Raw genomic sequence first — 15,964 nt, forward strand, 5'->3', positions numbered from 1 at the left:
AGAAACCATGGTGATGTATCCACTGTGACATCTGACAGCGCTTTGTGAAGCTCAGGTTTAAAGCTGTTGGGGGGTTTTTGGAACCAGAAGTGACCATGGCTGAAAACGCTGGTTAGAAAAGTGCATCAGCTCAGTGTATGGGTGCAGCGCAGACACTGCTAAGCAACATAAAAATAAAATAGAATTTCACTTGCTGAAGCACAGACATCTTGGATAGGCTGTCAGTTCAATTAACGACACAGCAATGCATGTTATTGGATAATATAGCTCAGACAACTCCAGTAATAGAGCTCCAAAAAGCACCAGCACCATAAATGTGGTTGAAAGGTCAAGTTCAGCGACTTCAATTGGGTGTAGATTATGTTTATGGAGCAAAACTTTTTTTCTACCAGCATGTAAATATGATTTTTCTTTCTTGCTTAAGTACAGTTGCCTATTTTAACATGAGACTGTTTCAAGAGTGACTTCATTTTGGATGCAGCCCCATGTGGTGCCTTGAGGATTGCAGGTTTTTGCCACCACTAACTCAAAGAAGTGTATCTCCCAGAGTGTCAGACAACGCAATATCACGAGTCAATATTAGCTCTTTGCCTTTATATAAGCATCAGCATTTGACACAAAATTCAAATTTAAAAAGTAAAGAAGAAATGCCCTTCAACAATGTTAGAAGGGTTGCAGTTGCATAGCTTATCCACAAGAGGGCACCTCTGGAACTTTTCTATAGGCAAGACCAAAAACAATCAGACGATCCCAGCAAAGACGAGCAGTGCAACGGAATATCGCTACATATAACAATGTGCTATTGTTATGTGTAATTATATTGTTACATTTATTGTGTGTGAAAGAAAAAAAAAATTAACCAGTGCATCAAAATATCGGATTTTTAAATCACCAAATATCGGTGCGCTTTTTAAAAATCCCATATCAGTCGTGCTCTATCAGATTATCCTTTAAAACTTCAACACACTGCATAAAACAAAACATTTCTGTGTAATGACAGTAATAATAATAATAATAAAGTATCGACGTCTGAGCTGAAGCCGGATGATTCACATTAGCAGCTGTTGCAATGTTTTTCTCGGTTTTCATCATTCTGCAGCTTGTGTTGTGTTTTGAGGCAGTTGAATATGACAGTTGTGTTGCTTTGCAGTAATGGCCTTTTATCTACAGTATATCACTGCGGTCAAGTGCATTTGGGAAAGCTCGTGCTGTGCGGTGCAGGGAACAGCTGTGATTGGCATAAGCAGGCAGGTCATCAAGCGATGATTTAGGGCGCGCTTTCCTGGCTTTTGCTTTGTGTTCTTCTGGTCGAGCACACATTTACAGCATCGTGTTCATTTAATCACGAGAAGCCACACGATTAAAATTTAATTAATTATGCTGACAAATGTATACTCTCTTTCATGTTGAGCTACCCAGGAAATCTTCGTCCTTAAAGTTGAAGATTAAATCTTTAGGTCTGCGTGACATCTCTCTGCGCTTCGAAGAAGGTCTCTTGATTTCAGCCACTTATAACATCAGCTGCATGGTGTTTTGTAAGTGCTCAGATCTGGCTCTTTCTCTGATGTTTCACCCAAGAGAGTGGGCACAGTGTGAAATCTCTCAATTATCCAGAACCCCATTGGTGACCCATCGAAAGAGAGCATTACAGTCCAAAAAGGGAAGCCAATGAATGTCTCTGAACAACCAGTCAAAGAGGAAAAGCGATGATGAATTAGCTATTAAGTGGCTCCATTCAAAGCAGAGAAGGTATGAGAAGAAGACAAGTGGGAGCAGAATAAAAGGAAAGAGGAAAGGGTGAGGGCGGCTTTGGGAAATATTCTCCTGCCGCTCTATCATGCTTCATTCCTTCAGCTTTATTTCCTGCGATGGTTACATGCCGTCTATTGCTACTGCTGCAGAACGAGCTGGTGACAGAGCAGAGATGTCAGCAGCAGAATGTATTGAATTTATCCAAAGTGGCGAGCTACTAGAGAACAAAAGTGGAAAAGAAAGGGAGGCTGAAAAACTACCCGATTAGGCAGCGCATGTGGCAAGAAAGAATGGAAGAAAGCCTTGAGAATAATAGAAGCAGGATGTTTTTCAAGGAAAGCTGAGCGAGGGAAGTGACTGTATGGATGCATCTGCATTTGTGTGAAGGCAGCCATGTTCTGTTTGTTGAAGCTACATCATTTGTTTGCGCTACAAAAAAGACTGAGAGTGCGTACATCCACATGTCAGCATCTGCACATCGAGCAAAACATAAATTCCTGCCCGTGTCTGCAAAATGCACAAGAGGGAAAGTAAACAACAAGTTTTTACTCGGTAAAATCAGGACTTTAAGTTATTTTGATGAAGACCCGACAGCGTGTTTATGATTACGTGGTTGTGATGCTATTGCATTAACAAAATACACAAAGAGACGTAGAAAAAAAACTTGAGAGATAACTCATATAGGGCGATCGTGGCTCAAGAGTTGGGAGTTCGCCTTGTAATCGGAAGGTTGCCGGTTCGAGACCCGGCTTGGTCAGTCTCAGTCGTTGTGTCCTTGGGCAAGACACTTCACCCGTTGCCTACTGGTGGTGGTCTGAGGGCCCGGTGGCGCCAGTGTCCGGCAGCCACGCCTCTGTCAGTGCGCCCCAGGGTGGCTGTGGCTACAACGTAGCTTGCTATCACGAGTGTGTGAATGTGTGGATGACTGGATGTGTAAAGCGCTTTGGGGTCCTTAAGGACTAGTAAAGCGCTATACACATACAGGCCATTTACCATTACTTTGGTACCAATAACAATGCTAAGTTTTAGGGAGTTAAAAAAAAGTCTATCTATGATTTTTCAAATTGGACAGACTTCAGCCCCACCCACCAGGGACCAACAGTCAGGTAAGTGGAAGACCACAGCTGGATGGTAAACAGACTAATAGAGAGATGTCCTTTCTAACAACACATCGGAGAGCAACTTGCCCAAGGACACTTTGACATGCAGACTGGAGCAGCCAGGGATCAAACCACTAACCTTCTTAATAGTAGATGACCTTCTGTAACACTGATATATCACCCAAACTCACTAACATCAGCCATGTATCAGTAAATAAGAGGAATTTAATGATGGAGGTTGCCAACATTTATCTGTTGTATTCACAGCTCGACCGTGTTTTTGAGACCGATATTTTGTGATATGAAAATCCGATATTCCAATTTTTTTTCTTTCAGACATATAAAACATAACGAGATTTCGCTGTTTGTTTTGTTCAGTTATGTACTTACCTGTTTCCCCTCAGCATAGTGTTTGTGTCTGAGGCATGCTAAAGTTGCACAGTGCCCTCTGGTGGATAAACTATGTAACATCAACATTCATAACATGCCTGAAGGGCGTTTCTCCCATCTGTTCTTTACTGTTTTAATTTTCATTTATCATCTATTTTAAATGCCTAAAGTGATCAACGACAAATAGAGAATATCAGCCTGACAATAAATCAGTCAGGCTTTATTCTCCTCAGCTATAATATGTCCAACATGTGAAAATAAAAGTATTAACATATCTTCATAACCAAACAACAGATACATTAAAACTGATATACAGTATCTGTGATAGGACAATGTTCCCTGTGCTCTATGACGGCTGTAGGCTTTAATCTATGAATACCTGCCAAGTTACTCAACCCGCCTCTGCAGTAGTTTCCACTCAGAGGGGATTTCCAGGACCGCAAGTTGACATCCAATCAGAAAAGGCGGCTACCAGCCGACAGTAAGACACAATATTAAACCACAGCCTTACCACAGATGCCATCATTGATTCTGGATGATGGGATGTAGTGCGGGCGAAAACCCAGATTGGTGCAGTAGAATCGGCCATGAGGACAGGCTGAAGTGCCTACATGGAGCAAGGAAAACTGGTCAGCACTGCATTATAAACTAATGTGCAGAAACAAATGAATTTACCTTAAACTGTTCACAACGCTTGCAAAGACATTAGCCACTGCACCTGATTACTGTTTCTAAAAATTCAAACTTTTAAACATTTATTTGTATTCTTGATGGGGTTTTTTTTGTTTTTAATCATTATTTTGTGTGTCTTTTTAAAATTTCAAAATCTGGTTAGTGTTGGCAGAGGTTAGCCGCAGCCCTGTGCCCCACATACAAACTGTAAATGATGTGTGACTTTGATTTAAAGCATAACGATAAAAGCCACAACTGCATAATGAAATCGGGGATGTGTCTCCTCTGTCTTTTCCCGTTTTTGCTACACAAGAGAAAATGCCATCTATCTTTTAATATTTAAACCCTGCAAAATATCCAGTAACTATGTTTGCTAAGGAGGGTATGGTAGAGTTTGCATATCACGATAGCTTGAAAAGTTTTGAGATAATTCTGAAAAAACTTTGTAGCTATGTAGGGCAGGGTCATGTTAACAATCTATTAAAACTTGGTTTACGTCCACCAAAGTCTTCAAGATCAATTTAATGATTTATTGGTCGAAAACTGAAAGAAAAAAAAAAGTATAACCTACAAACTATGATTCTTCAAGAGTGCTGGGTGTTGTCAGCATATAAAGTAGGATTTAACAATTTAAAATATCATGTCACATTTGATCTCTGACCTCTCCTTCAAAGGTTAGTAGATTAATCTGCAGGTAAAGTGATAATAATGCTATATAAAGCTATTTAAAATAACAATACGTTTTCAGACTGACAAAAACATGTTGTCAAGAGATGCTATTTGACTTTAGCTGAATAAATTTATTCTTACTTTTCCATTTACATCACAATAATAGATTGTAATTATGTAGATTGTAATCATTAAATACATAACAATTTGACTACATTACAATGTATAATTTTTATTTTTTTAGGGGGGAGGGGGGGGGGGGGGGCTTTTGACACTTGATATTTATTATTCAACAAATTTCACTAAACAATGGCATAAAGGCTGCACACGTCCTGTGGGCATATAAATGTTTAAAAAGTATTGCAATCAAAATTACGCCAAGCATATTAAAATGGGTTTCAGCAGGGCAAACAACAAAAGCCTGCACTTTGCACTTGCTTTTACTTAACTACAGACTTCTAGAAGTATGTTTAAAAATAACATAGAAAACAATATGAATATGTACAAAATACAAAGTAAATACTTCCCAGAGAGTGAGCTGCCTTGGTGGGGGTTCTTGTTCTCATGGCTTCTTGTTTACATGGTTTATTGTTTTGTCCACGCAGTGCACGTCTTCGGTATTGACAGTCTATGTTTTTGTTGTGTACAGTTTTTCCCCTCACACTTCCCAGGATGTAAAAGCATGCACTTTTAAAATCGGCGTCTGCTTTTTGCAGATCAGCTGCATGTGTTTTGCCCCCAAAACACATGCAGCTGATCTGAGCGCAGAAAACTTCAAAAGTCTTTAAAGTAAAACACTGATTTTCCAACAGAGTCACAGTGACCAGACAGACTGACAGACAGAGGCCCGCTGGCCCCACTGATTAACCTTTTACCTGGTTCATCTGAGCCATCTTCACAGTCGCAGTAATCGTCGTTCACCTGCTCAAATGGGATCATTCTCGACCCATCTATGCACAGAAACGACTTCCTCTCCCTGTAGAACCTTTTATCTGTTACAAAATAAAAGCAAACGCCCACTTTTGTAATCGCTGCTGGCTCTGAGGTGCAACCAGAATTGTAGCCAAACATTGTGCATCAGTGTGAGCGCTTATAGTGTCTTAGCACGGATCCTCTGGGGAGGGTAAAACAGCAGGTTTGTGTTGTGTTGCTACTACACACTCATGTTGTGTACCATTATTATGCTGTGTACTCTGTTATCACAGCTTGTAACGTGCTGCCTGCGTCTGAAACCAGGAGCTGCCAAAGCTTCAGCACCATGTAGCTGTTTCTGTATATATTTGGCAGCTACCTAGCTGGAAGCTAAAAGGGAAGAATGGACTTACAGGACGAGGATATTCCTCTTACTTTCCGCGAGTCCACATAACCACACCAAAACACAGCAGCGACAATAATGTAGACACGCATGTCAGCGCCTCCTGCCTCATAAAATCCCGCTCAAGGCTGTTTCAAACACTGCACCGCCAGCATCTCAAACTGCCGTGTCCCGACTTCCTGAAACACGCGGTCTCGTGGCGCTTCTGAGGCTTTCTATTGGTTTCTAGTTTAAGGTTCGTGTGATCATCCACCGACCAATCGCAGGGGAGAACGGCAGCTGAGGCGAAAAAGAGGACGAATTTGATTAAGATTTACTGCACTTACGGCTTTATTTACATTTTAGAAATGGGAGTATAAAGTTGAAGCACTTTAAGTGTAGCCTTTTTTAGAGAGCCAGCAGACATCTTTTGTAGTCAGCTGGAGCTCCTTCACAAGCACAGACATCACCAAGGTCACTTCCACATATAACATATTTACGACTACTGCACTTAAATAAGCCTGAACTAAAATGTGTGAAACGAAACAGGGAAGAAAAAAAAAAAAAAAAAAAAAAAGATAGTAGATTTCCTTCCTCCCCTCCTAGTGTTTAAAAAAAAAAAAAACAAGAAAGAAACAGAAGACTTATCGTGGGACAAAGTCCGGTTTTTGTTAGTTTTGAGTGCTACACATGCAGTTGTTTTTCCATTTTCTTTTTTTTATCTGCTAAAAAAACAAACAAAAAACACATCGACAAAAGACTCACTTCATCATTTTATATATCTGCACGAAATGAATACAAAATGTGTAAAACGAGAAAAGATAACTCTTCATAATAAACAATCTGCAAAATTTACATTAAGAAAAAAAGCATTTAGTCGTCAGATTTTAGTACACCATTGTGGTTCGAGGCACTTGAAAAGCGGTTATTTAAAAGCTACAGTTAACTTTTTATTATTTATTTATTTCCATGTGTCCCTTTTTTATTTGGTCTCGCTGTTTAGCCGTGTGTACAGGCCTGCATTGCATAGAGACTCCTTGCTTTGGATGTAAGACAGGTCTCGGATCATGCCGGGGAGGGAATAAGAGTCCAAGGGTGGACGCAGTGGGAACACTGGCATCAGTCCTGATGTCATGTATGGAGACATGAAGCCTGCCATGCCGCCGTTAGCGGAGGGATAGGCCAGCCGCAGGGGGCTGACGCCCAGGCGAGGGCTGAGGCCGTACAGGCTGTCTCCTCCTGGGGACGCGGGTATGTGCAGCGGGGAGAAAGCAGACTTGGCCCCCAGAGCACCGAGCCCTCCGGGCAGTCCCGCAGAAGGCCTGCGCGCGCTGTCAGCGTCAATTTTGTTCTCTTTGGAGTTCAACGCCAGCTCAATGGATTTGACAATGTCACCTTTGCACGTTCTCACCATAGACTCCAGAGTGTCCCGTTTCTGATGGGGGAAGATCTTAGCCATGATGTCGGTGGGGTCACGGTCCGGGCTCAGATACTCATTGGGCTTCTCCGACTCGCTCCCCGACTCTGGATCCGAGGAGGGAAGTGACCTCTGCGGGCTCTCTGTGTGGTCTGAGCGGTGATCCATCGCAGGGGATTGACTTCCGCCGCTGTCCTTGCTGGAAGACAGCTCTTTCTTGTCACTTGGAGAGGGCAGCCGTGGAGAATGGGGTGCAAACAGGGGTCGGCCCATGAATCCGTTGTAAAAGTTGTATTTGCGTAATTTGTCCTCTGAAACTGTAACTAAGGATGAAAGAAAAGGGACAACAGCTTTTAAATTAAATGCGCACGGGGTAATCAAAGTTCACCAAAGCTGCAGAGGAACCAAAAAGAAGAACATTGTTGTGTATTAAAATAGTTATGAAGACAAAGTATACAGTCTCACATTTCAACTCACCGTCTTTCTGATTCTCACTCCCAAAAACATCGAAACAGGGAGCTGCAGGAGTAATGCTGGCAGATACGGGTACCCCGGCGCTAATGGACGATCTCTGAGGGATCCCCGCTTCCCCTCCGATCCCAGTGCAGGGGTACAAGAGCCGAAGATCCCGGGCCTCGCTCTCTTCCTGAGCCTGCTGCCTCCTCAACGCCACCTGCGCGGCCATCACCCGCTGCCTCTCTGCAATCAGTGTGCACTTTGCGCACACGCAGTCTCTCCAGCGACAAAACCGCTTGTGGCCTTTGAGCGCAGAGACCACGCCGTGGTTCCTGCACCTGGCACACTTCGGGGTTCGGGGGTATCCCCTCTCCAGCGTGGGGTTGCAAGTCTGGAGGAAGAGAGGCGGAGGACGCAGAAGGGAAGGGGGTACCGGCAGGCTACCGAGCGGGCCGGAGGTATGATCGGTCAGACCAAGGGGTCGGATCCTATTTTCCATCGCTCAGAAGAGAGGGTTAAAAAAAAAAGTCTACGAGTCCTGCAAAACTGTTTACGGTGAAATCATTAAGGTGTTTTGGACTTCTCTGAGCGACTGGTGTCTCTGTAATGCGCCAGCACGCTGAACCTGCGCGCCTTAAGTGTCTCCTCGCCAGGTGGTTTGAGTTGAAACACAACACCTTCGTCACACCCCTTTCCGCTCAAGCCTCTTAATGCCCTATCATGTTTATTTGCATCCCGGATGAATGGGCGGGGGTCTAATCTGCAACTGCATGCGGCCATAGAGTGAAAGGACAAATAAAATTTCAATAAAAACTTGAAGCTTATCAAGACCAGATAAAAAAAAACTCTCTTTTTGGAAATAAAATCAAAACTGCGCTCTGTTTGAAATGACATGCAAATTCGCACAGACGTTATAATAACATAAAGTAGTAGGCACAGAAGGTGGATCGAACAAGGCCAGCGTGTTACAAAACAAGCATTATTAGAAAATAAGAAAGAAAAACATGTTGCCTCAGGCCAGCTTCCATTCGGTTGCCCTAATGTGTGATGAATATTCACTATTAGGATGTTTTTCCCCCCCTCAACACAACAATGGGCCTAATAGCCACAAAAGAAACAGGTAATTATCTGCTTGGTTGTTCTGTTGAACAAATTACTCTGACAAAAGACCCATCTGTCAACAAACACCCAGCGAGATTGGCGAATACCTAATCACACCTTGTCACATGTTTCATTCATTTCCCTGCATTCAAACAGGATCCGGTTACACGCACCAGATTGCTTTGCCGTTATGACAAGAGAAGCAACTTGAGCATAATGTGACAAGCGCAGTGTCAGTCACCAAGGGCAACGCCACGAGGAAAAAAAATATCGTTAGGCAGAAATTAGCAAATATGTGTGTGTGTGTGTGGGGGGGGGGGGGGGGGGGGTATCATGATGCGAACCCTATTGTTCAGTTCAGTACTCTATGAAATGAATCCAGTCATGTTATGTGTGTCCAAAACAAACATAAGGCTCGGGGGGCCAGACTCGGCCGGCAAAAAGTCCAATCCGGCCCACTGGAAGGATTTAGAAAATGTGACAAAACCTTTTAGCTGTGTTGTCATAAATTTTACAGTTTCCACTGACAAAGATTCAAGATTCAAAGTGTTTATTGTCATGTGTCACAAAAGAAACGGCATTTCTCTGTGCAATGAAATCCTTTCTTTGCTGTTCAACCACAGATGCCGATTAATACATACACAATAGAAATAGAACATATAAATACAAATAGTACAAATAAGTGAAGACAGAAAAGGAGACAAAATATGGAGATTTGAAACAGAGATGTGTGCAGAAGAGCTATAGCTTAATATGTAAGATGACCTGATGTGCAAAAAAACAACAACATTATTACTGTTCAAAATGGGTCAGCTGTTCAAGAGTCTGGTAGTGGGGAAGAAGGAGTTGTTGAGGCTGCATGTTCTGGATTTCACACTTCTGAACCTTCGTGTGAACAGTCTGCATTGGGGGTGTGGGGTCTTTGAGGATGGAGGCAGCTCTCCTCTGGACTCTGCAATGGTAGATGCTCTGCAGAGAGGGCAGCGGAGTCCTGTTATCACTCTCTGCAGGCGTTTGCGGTCCGTAGCAGTAGTGCTGCCGTACCATGCAGTCATGCAGCTGGTCGGTGTGCTCTCCACAATGCAGCTGTAGAACCTGCTGAGGATCTTGGCCGACATACCAAATTTCCTCAGCCTCCTCAGGAAATATAGCCACTGCTAAGCCTTCTTGACCAGCTGGATGGATATTTTCTGTGAAATCACAAAAAGATCTTCATGTAGAGAAAACTGAGAAAGACTTTGTTTTCTTACACTGAGTTTAAACTACTTAACACTGACTTTACGTTGGTCCGTGTGGGACGTATGTGGCCCGCGACTTTGACATCCCTGCTCTAAACTACTGCTAAACTGCCTTTCTTCAAGGTGTGTCTCTTACTTTGTCCATACTTATCTGCGCAAACAGAGTGAAATGATGAATCAAATGCCACACATGATACCATCCCCTGATCGTCTACAGACTTGCTCTGCCTGTAGTTTTGACTCCATCTGAATAATGCATGTGAATCAAAGAAGAAAAACCAACAATAACCTTGTGGATGGAAGCACTTGGTCCCCTGGCTTTTCATTTAAGATAAAGATTCCCTGACGTGCATCTTTGAGGCAGATCTACCACGACACTGGCATGGGAAATCGCAGACATAACTAACGGTGATTAATGTTAGTTATCACAAATGGAGACTCGTAGGTGTTTCAACTTGCTGATAAAAGAAGATAACTGTTTTTGAAACTAAATTATCTGAGTTACTGGGACTTTCTTTTTTTCCCCATGTCTTCTTCACACAGTTGCCTCCTTTGTCGTTTCCCAAGTGATGGATCTTATCTGAACGCTATTTTGCTGTGCGGGGAGAAAAGCTACACGCACACCTGCACAGCGGCCATGCTTGCGTAAAAGCTAAGTGCAGACATATTGTGCAAAGGCTCTGACTTGTATACAGGCTTTGTCTTGTAAACTGAATAAATAAAGCATCCAGATAATGATTTGTGCAGATGAGGCTTTGAGAAGTGAGTCTGCTATTTGCAGAAAGATGTTCCATTACTTATGGGCCTCGATAGATAAGGGCTGGTGCACGCTCACTCCAGCCGTGCAGGACAGGAAGGTAATCTGAAATGCATCCATCAACACAGAGTGAGTGTGCTTAAAGCATAAATAAATGCCGGTGATGCAGATGCTGTGTGGACGCACATGCAGTTTTTTTCTTTGCTTGTTTTGGGTTTTATTTCTTTATCATTTCATCCACTGTGAAGTGGAATTTGATGTTTGGATTTGTGGCTGGCAAGTTTATCCAGACACATTAAGCTGCTCCCACCTGGCTGCTTCTTTTCTCTTCTTCTTCTTCTTCTTCTTCTTCTTCTTCTTCTTCTTCTTCTTCTTCTTCTTCTTCTTCTTCATTCTTTCACTGCACAGACCACTTAGGTGGTTTATACAGACCACTTACAGCTTTTTCATGGATGGAGGCTGGAAGCGGCGCTGCATCATGCCTGTGTAAATGCACGTCACTATATCTTGAGCTTTTTGTAGGGCTCTGTTCCAGTCCTATTTTGTAATTACCCAGAGGAGGAAATGGGGAGGGTTAGGGTTAGGGGTAAAAGCCTCCATAAACTGGATTATGGATAAAAGCTGTAGTGTTATATTTACTGCCTCTTCTGTTTGTCTGCGGATCACAGGATTACGAGGCTAAGCCAGGCTGGTTATTTAAAGTGCCTTTAAACTACATCATCTAAAAGAAAGAGTTTCTTTTTTTCCCCCTCCTCCAAGTAGTTTAAATCATAATCTTACACACAAGAAACTTGAATACACCGCTGTTATCTCTGCCTTGTTTTAAAAAAACTTTTTTAGTCTAGTTTCACATTTGTATGGATCATCTGGCTGTATTTGGAAATTTTCAACCTCATCACCAACACAGAACGGAGAGATCGGCAGGGATAAGTCCCGTTAGAGTAGATATGGGTAGACAGTGTCTTAACTGTGTTCTTAACAGATCTGCTCCTGTCAGATATGGTGTTTCATCACAGACATGTGCCTTCCAGGACAGGCTTTATCAGTGCAGCTTCTTATCTGAAGCAAGGTGGCTGCTAATCTACTCCCAAATCTAGCAAAACCTGATTATGTCTCCCACTGTCAGAGAGAAGTAGGGTGGGGGGAGTGTGGGTGGAGAGGTAAGAGGGTAAAGCTCTGAGAAAGGGAAGTTCTGACTTGACAATTTCCATATAATAACATATATCCTCAAAGATCCTACTTTGTATACTTGGATCGTGTCCACAGGTTGTGAGTCTTAATGCACAAAGGGAAGAAAATCAGGTCGTGTTACAGCTGCCAGCTATGAATCAACATCACCAGAGAGATCATGACGCGGCCCGAGTTTCCGTGAATTCGGCTTTAAGACAGCGGCATTGTTTCTGAACGCACGGCACTCGAGTTACAACAAATTCCCCTCTCCTTCAGGAGAAGAAAGGTCTCGACCTTCACGTGTTTGTTTTCTCATGTGTCACTTCACGCCCTTGTTGCCGAAGTGGCGCACAGCAACCTCCGCTTCACTCCACTTTGGGTCGAACGGTTGCCGGTGATGTTCAGACTGCTTGAACTTGTGTGTCGCATTCTCAAAATGAAAGTGTGTTCCCTTTTTTTGTGTGAACATAGCTTTCTCTTCACTTTAGCCTTATATGCCACTGACACTTTTTTGTATTAAAGCCCCGTGGAAGTAAAAAAATAATAAATAAAAAGAAGAAAAAACGAAGGGGAAAAAAACACTTATTCGTGTGACGTGTGTGGCCTCGGCGGAGTTCAACTGGCAACTTTGCTTTTAGTGGAGCTTTCAAGACTGTTGCCTCTGTTTTTATTTTTGTGCCAGGGGATGTTGACTGTTGCTGTGCTGTTGGACTTGGTGTCTGTGTTTACAACGCCTGGGGCATAAGTTACGCCTTTGCCAGCGCCGCATCCTACGGAAACATTCTGACACAAGTCTCTCTGGAGATCAGACTAATAGCTCACTTCAAGGTGCAAAAAGAAAAATCACACTGAAATATGTTTGGAGAGCTGCTGCAAAATAAATCTTATATCACTCTGCAAAATCACTCATGGTTCCATATTAAAAGTACAATATTACATATGATTGCAGGTATTTAGCCCATTTAAAAAAATAAAATAAATGAAGCCTCCAGCCTGAAACGTGAACCTGCCTTATATTTAAAAGCCAGCAGGGGGTGACTCAACTGGTTGTAAAAACAGAGTTCGACTGTACAGAAGTCTATGAGAAAATGATCCTACCTCTCACTTTATTTTTTACTTCAGTAAACATTATCCTAATAAGTTTATGGTCTCAATCACTTGTTCCAAATCTTCTTTAATATTGCTTGTTGCTTGTTTTGTAAGTTTTGGTCATATTTCGTGTAAAACAGATGATAACCCAGGGCATGTTTTAGGGTGCGGCTTTTCTGTGACTGTAAAGTGGCTACCTTATGAGCATGTGATGTCATAAGTAGGGTCGAGTACCTTTTGCTTTTAGAGTACTGATACAGGTACCGATACCTGGAAATTGATAGCGGTACCCAACAATATCTATTTTTTTGGGTACTTTATTTGACCTGTAACAATAGCTGCAAAGTAATTCTCAAAAAACTGTTAAATGAATGAAACCTGATATTGTCATTACTGATGTCATCAGTCAGACAAAGCCTCTGTATCAGTGCTGGTATGGAAAGAGGAAACAGGAAGTAAATGAGTATTTTTTCTTGGGTTTTTTTTTCCTGTTGTTGTTGTTTTGAAAGTCTCACCTTTTCTACCTGTTATCACATCTCCCTCTCTCCCTCTCTCCCTCGGGAATATCTGAGTTGATATCAGTTGATATCGTGTAAAAAACAACACGATCGCATATTTGTGTAACTCCAGCTGCACAGTGCATGCCCGGCTGAAGTGGCACAAAAGTGCAGAATGTGCCAGCAGTTGTTCCAGCTACACAATCGTTCACAAGGGCACCAACAGCGGGTGAAAATAACTTAACCAAAATTATTAATCTATTGCAAATGAGTAACTAGTACCTACCATTACCCTACCATTTCCATTAGTACCTACTTGGATCACCACTGCGCGGCTCGGATTGAGTGGTTTTCCATTACAAACGAGTACCACTTAATGTGCGTGGTTGTAGCAATGAAGGCGAGCGTCCCATGACGTAATTAGTATGCAACATGAAAGCTACAACAAAGGTAGACGTCAAGGCAACGATATACCTGCTGCTCGGTCTGTGGCTTTTGTCAGACTCGGGGACCACGGCGTTGGTTTTTGTAGCAATCTCTCTGTTTGCTGGGTTTCAAAAATGGTGGTTTTGATTTTTGTGAACGAGACGCTCTCGTGACTCATCGAGTGACCAACTGACCAGCCAATTGGTGGCATGCAGTCTGACGAAGTTGCATTTTACTAAAAAGTACCTGGTACCAGGCACTCTGACCTAATGGAAAACCTTGAAAACTGTGGTAAACCGAGTAGGTACTACTGGAAAATGGGTGTGAGACTAGGGTTGACCTCACCTGACGGTTGGGGACTGAGCTCTAGTCTTAGTCCTAGGGTTGTTATTATTGGTTAGTTTCTCAGACCCTGCCCATAGGTTTTAAGCGACTAAGGAGCTTTTGAAAGACTTTACAACTCAAATCTTCCAGCTCGAAGTTTTCAGAAACTCAGTTTCTGTGTCTACATGTGGACAAGGAAAATGCAGATTTCGTCTCGCAACATCAAAGGTGTGTGCCTTTAACTCCTTTTTGACATCACACCGTGCACCCTGTTACGGTTTGTAGGCTTCCAGTTGGACAACATTTTCTTTGAGCTTAGGGTCATCTCACCATCAGTTTTGACATGCTCTTGGCAGCGACTGACATACTTTTGTCCTTTTATGACAGATGGATAGATAGAGATCATTTTCAAAACAAAAGCAGGTTTGGTAATAACCTTGGTCAGAACTACTATTTAATTGTTCAGAATTAGGTTGTAATAAAGAAATATAAAGAGTTAGATGTTCAGTTCTCCTAGGAAATACCTTTTATTCTGGATTTTTTTTCCCCTCTCTACCAAAAACTATTCAATTTAATTGAATTTTCTTTATATATTACAATCTATAAGGCCTACAATAATACAGAGAAAAACCCCAACAATCAGACAACACCCTGTGAGCAAGCACTTGGCGACAGTGGGAAGAAAAAACTCCCTTTTAACAGGAAGAAACCTCCATTAGAACCAGGCTCGGGAAGGGACAGCCATCTGCCATGTTAAGCAAAAAGGCAATGTTGAAGTAGAGAGGGTTTCTGTCTCCTGACTCTAAAGTGGGAGCTGGTTTCACAAAAGAGAGGCCTGAAAGCTGAAGATCCTGTCTCCTATTTTACTTTTAAATTACCCCGGGAACCACAAAGAATTTGTTGTGATTTGGTGCTATATAAATAAAACTGAGTTAAATTTAGAAAGTAAGCCTCCAGTCTGAGAGCAAAGTACTGAGGTCAAAAACTAGGATTCCAGCTAAATGTACAGCGAATAATAACTGCACCCTGGTAACAATAATACCTTTTATATTAATTTCCCTTTTTATTTAAATTTTCACACTGCTTACAGTTGCTAAGCTAACCTAACCAGTACCAAGCAAACCTCACTGTTTTACATTTAGAAACAATTATTTCAGCCTTTATTGCAGTGAGCTGAAATATTCCACTGCTGCTTTTTTCACAGAGGAAAAAAAAAAAATCTATGAAATGTCATACGATACCTGTGTTGCACCTCAAAAATCATACAACCCAGATCAGGGTTTCTGTTCTGTAAAGATAACCGGAATCTGATTTCACATATACGCAGCGAGGAGAAGCATCCATATTATACTTGTATACACACCTGTGCATTTGAATACATGGAACAATAGATTTTCTTTTCACTTCTTTTCACCATGCCTATCCCATCAGAGTTTACATGCTCTTATCTCCTACCATCTTCTAGTCCCCTATTCAATATTCCTCCATTTGCTCCTTGTCTCCTCCTCTCTCACACCTTTATTGGTGGTCTGAGCCTGGTAGGTATCTATCAGGGCCCCTCACTTAGCCCAGCAATGCTTCAGTGCCAATGAACAATAGTGGGCCAAAGACA

At 42.2% G+C, this 15,964-nt stretch overlaps 2 protein-coding genes across 2 annotated transcripts in view; both read right to left on the reverse strand.

Moving 5' to 3' along the window:
• Positions 1-6,048, reverse strand: part of LOC308395135 (glucosidase 2 subunit beta-like) — a 184,071-nt gene extending 178,023 nt beyond the window's left edge. Inside the window, exons 1-3 of the mRNA XM_080879830.1 lie at positions 5,909-6,048; positions 5,459-5,575; positions 3,754-3,849 (exon numbers count right to left, since the gene is read on the reverse strand). Coding sequence (XP_080735956.1) covers positions 3,754-3,849; positions 5,459-5,575; positions 5,909-5,990 — 295 coding nt within the window. The 5' untranslated portion in view covers positions 5,991-6,048. The remainder of the gene's footprint in view (positions 1-3,753; positions 3,850-5,458; positions 5,576-5,908) is intronic.
• Positions 6,049-6,855: 807 nt separating this feature from the next.
• Positions 6,856-8,386, reverse strand: LOC308395145 (doublesex- and mab-3-related transcription factor A1-like). Its single transcript, XM_080879843.1, is given in 4 exon segments — positions 6,856-6,970; positions 6,972-7,000; positions 7,003-7,617; positions 7,772-8,386. Coding segments are annotated over 4 exon segments (1,233 nt in total). The 5' UTR covers positions 8,250-8,386; the 3' UTR covers positions 6,856-6,859.
• Between the last annotated feature and the right edge of the window lie 7,578 nt (positions 8,387-15,964).

The sequence above is a fragment of the Rhamphochromis sp. 'chilingali' genome (assembly GCF_963969265.1).
Source record: "Rhamphochromis sp. 'chilingali' genome assembly, chromosome: 1".
Taxonomy (NCBI): Eukaryota; Metazoa; Chordata; class Actinopteri; order Cichliformes; family Cichlidae; genus Rhamphochromis; species Rhamphochromis sp. 'chilingali'.